Source organism: Syzygium oleosum, unplaced genomic scaffold, assembly GCF_021117445.2.
Source record: "Syzygium oleosum isolate NSW1041296 unplaced genomic scaffold, Sole_v2.1 Sole_v2.31, whole genome shotgun sequence".
NCBI classification, from domain to species: Eukaryota; Viridiplantae; Streptophyta; class Magnoliopsida; order Myrtales; family Myrtaceae; genus Syzygium; species Syzygium oleosum.
The window spans coordinates 474,220-478,469 of record NW_026607515.1 but is presented as its reverse complement, the minus strand read 5'-3'; the positions used below and the strand labels follow the sequence as shown (position 1 = coordinate 478,469).

At 47.2% G+C, this 4,250-nt stretch overlaps 1 protein-coding gene across 1 annotated transcript; it reads left to right on the top strand.

Moving 5' to 3' along the window:
- The first annotated feature begins 3,042 nt into the window (after positions 1–3,042).
- Positions 3,043–4,014, top strand: LOC115686085 (uncharacterized). Its single transcript, XM_030611276.2, has one exon. It carries the CDS (start codon positions 3,043–3,045, stop codon positions 4,012–4,014), a length of 972 nt encoding a protein of 323 aa, XP_030467136.2.
- The last annotated feature ends 236 nt before the right edge of the window (positions 4,015–4,250 follow it).

Below are 4,250 nucleotides of genomic sequence, written 5' to 3'. Positions count from 1 at the left end.
TCATGCATGGCCTGGCAGGAAAGCGTGATTGATATGTCCTCATAAGCATAAGAGAAGAAATCGCACCCTGCAATCACCCGCTTCTGCTATTCCCAATGTAGTACCTCCGATCAGTAAAAAATGGGCTCTTATCACTCTCCTTTTCCTTGCGATAGAAATCCTCTTCTTGAATTTATGTACTCCATATAGTTGAGTAGTGGCCAAGGCCGCTGCTGGGATACGGCCGATGTAGAGGCTAAGGAGGGGAGGGGGTTACTGAAAAAGTCATAAACCTACCGTACGTATGCCAATTTAGTCTTAAACTTTTTAATTTGATCAATTTAGTCATGAACCTTTTGACAAGTTGTCAATGCAGTCCTTTCGGCCAATTTTGTTCGAAAATTGTCGACATGGACACAGGCCATTCTAAGTGGCACAGCTGATGCTAACGTAGACAATTTTTACAGTTTTGTTAATTTTCTTTATCTTTTTCCTTTTCTCTTTTTTCTTCAATTTTCCCCAATACTCATTGTTCATCTTCCTAGTGGCCGGCAACCCTCACTCGCCACAGGGGCGAGGGCCGAGATCTGGGCGAGGGCCTTCGCAGCCCCTGCTCATCAGATTAGGGCGAGCTTGCGCTGTCACAGCCGATTACAAGAGGTGCGAGGGAAATGTTAAGCTTTAGAGGCATAACACTTGAAAGTGAAAGCCTCGATCATCGGTAACTATCGTCAGCAACTCTCGAAGGTGAACGACTTTAATTGGTAACTCTCTAGGAAAACCACTCAAGGAGAGGAGAGGAATAAACTATTTTATTATGACTTGATTCGCCTTGCAAATACTTCAACTGGACTTGCCTTTATATAGGCATAATACATGATTCTTGATATGACTCATAAATGACTATACATTTATTTGATATTAACTAGATATCGAAGCACGAAAGGTCAAGAACAAATACAAACAATCACATTAACTAGTCATTGAAATACAAAAGGTCAAGACTAATCAAGAAAGATCTAGAGAGATAATGCGGTGATATCTTCAATAGGAAATGGCTGTGCTTGTTGGGATGGTGAGGGTTCGGAGGAGGAGTTGGTGACAAGGAGGGTTGCGCCACTGCCCAAGCGCTAGCGAGGGCCGCCTACACCACACGCATTGACAGCCGAAGCCCTAGTGGTCTTTTCACTTGGTTGACGACTTCTATTCCTTCACCGACCACCTCGCTTCTTGTTGAACAAGCAGATTTCGGTTGCCATCGCCTATGTTGGACCTCCTCCAGCAACTTCTACGTGGTTTTAAGCTCTAGAAGTGCACGGTGCTTCGGCAAGGGTCGTGGCCCTCGCCCTGTGGCCGGCGACCCTTTTCAAGAAGATGATTAGTGAGTATTGAGGGAAAAAGAAAAACAACAGAAAAGGAAAAAAATTTAGCAAATTTTTAAAAAATTACAAAAATTATCCACGTCAGTGCTGATTATGCCATGTAAGACGGCCAACATCCACGTCAGCGATTTCCGGCAAAAATTGGCCAAAAGGATAACATTGGCAAATCATCAAAAGGCTTAGCACTAAATTGGCCAAATAGAAAAGTGTATGACTGAATTGACACTCATACAATAGGCTTAGGACTTAATCGCGGGATTCGATCCGGCATAGATGAGTACAAATTGCGTGTCCATGTGTTGTCATCTCGTGTTTGAAGACGACATAAGAGACTATAGTGGAAGACGGATGAGCTTATGTCCATGTTACCTATCAAAACTTTGGTATTATCCGAATAATAATATAGCTATTTGCAATACCAATACCTCATAACTCGAAGATCATATAAAATGTACATTCATATATATTTCTCTGAGTACGAGTAGGGGTGATCGGTTCCTGGTCTGGTCTAGTTTCAAGGTGCCAAGATCCGAACCAGGAGAACCGATTTCACTTTTTTTTTCCCAGTACTTGATACCATATATTTTAAAACTAGAATTGTGTTCCCCATAACGACTACACATATATTCTAAAATTGGAATTGTATTTCCCATGCCGACTACATATAATCACAAAAAAAAAAGTATATGTAATTGGTTCGGTCCAGTCAGTCTGGTCTGGTCCGATTCCCCTTGGAACCGGGAACTAGACCGCTCGGACATTGTTTTCATTTTTAGGAACTGGGAATCAAACCGACATTCCTGGGAACCGGACCAAATCGGGTTGTTTCCGATTTGGGCGGTCCATTTTGCACACCCCTAAACACGAGGAATCTAGTAATGAAAGAAGATCCACATGAACGAAACCGAATGTTTTAAATTGTGCACACACTGCCCATTTGTTTCGTTCATCCGTCTTCTTCTCATCTATACAGATCAACGACTGTAAATTACTAGCTTTCCCACGCAATTTACGTGTGGGGACACAACCGTGATTAATTAACTAAATAAACGAACGTGCAATGGAAAGGACATGTCCACAAGATCCTAAATCTCGACGCCAAACGACAGAAGCGAAGACAAAAAACTCCAATTTTCCATCAACCGTCGACGACACAACCAACGAACGCTCCCCCCGCCGCCACCACCACCACCACCTCAATCGTAACGATGCTTCGATCTGTCCAGCCATGTCCTAAACCCAACTCCTCTTAACCGTCCATTCCCGAAATCCATGCACCCTCTCTCTCTCTCTCTCTCTCTCTCTGAAACACCATAATCTTTCTGTTCATCTGATTTCCTCCGCCTTCTGTTTCTCTCCGTTTGGGGAAAAAAGCAATAGAGAGAGAGAGAGAGAGCGATGTGAGGAAGAAAGAGAGAGAGAGAGAGAGACAAAAGGAACAAAAGAAAACTCAGTTTCTCTCTCTCCCTCTCTCTCTCTGTGCGTCTCTACCAATCCCAGTTCCCTCCTGCAAATGCCAATCCCATGCAGTTCCATGCACGCGGAGCATGATCGCTTTATCCCTTACCCGTTCATCTCCTTCCAATTGATATCCCTCTGCAACTATCAAGATTTCAGATAGCACACGGAGATAGATTAGAGGGAGGGAGGGAGACGCCGTTTGCGTGCCAATCGGTTTCAGATGTTCGTCGTGCCCACGTTGCTGCCCCTCGACACGGCCGTAGACCTCGCGCTCCTCGCCCTCGTCGCCGTCCTCCTCCTCCTGTCCTCCCTCTCGTTCGCCTTCGTCATCCACCTCTGCCTCAAGTCCCGCTCCGCCCCGCACCTCGGTAACTTCAACTCCCTCTGGACCGTCCGCCTCCTCCTCATCTCCTCGACCACCCTCTGGGCCCTCGTCGAGCTCCTCCGTGTGCCCTTCTTCCGGCGCCACTACCTCGTGCCGTTCCTGCCCTCCTTGACACAAGGCCAACAAGCTGACCTCTGCAAATTCCACGTCGTCCTCTCGCTAGGGCTCTGCGAGCCCGTCTTCCTGTTAACCGTGCTCTTCCTCGTCAACATCTCGATCAAGAAGAAGGACCCGTGCCGCCTGTGGGCCCTCGCATTCGTGTTCGGCGCCTGCCTGCCCCTCCTCTTGCTGCAAATCGTGTTCGTGTTCTTCGAGCCGATAGACCTGCTATTGCCAGAGGTCTTTGGGCGGAGCTCATACATCTCCAAGGATGAGTCCGGCAACGACACGGTCCTGTGCACGTACCCATTGATGTCCATCATCGTGTTCGGAGCATTTGGGGTCACGTTCTCGCTGTGCTTCCTCTTGTCATGTTGGAAGGTCATGTCCCTCGTCATCAACAAAGGACTGAGGACTCGGATCTACGTGCTCGCCTCCGCGGTCTTGGTGTCGCTGCCCTTGGAAATTTTGCTGTTGGGGGTCTCGGTGATGTGGATGCCGGACCATGCCGTTTACAAGGGCATGGTGTTCGGCGCTTTTCTATGCACATTGGCATGCACCGTGGCGGGGGAGGGGATTTTGGTGATTCGGCCAATCATCGACGCTTTGGCCGCCGGCGGCGAGTGCTGCCAGTGGAGCCCGAGTCAGCAGTCACTGCGGGAGGAGGACCGGAGACCGCAGGCGGAGGAGATGGGGGTAAAAGTGTGAAAAGGGACAACATTAGTGAATTCTACACTACATTTGATTCGGACGGACGGGGACATCGTTAGTCTTTTGCGGAGTTTGGTGGTGCACGAGAATGCATTTTGCGGAAGAGAGGAATTTGAAGTTACTGATCGTAAGAATTCAATCTTTTGCTTATTTTATTTTTTTTTGTGGTTAAGTCGTAGGAACTTGTGTTCTTAGATTCTCTTAATTCCAATTCCAAGAATTCTCAGCAAGAA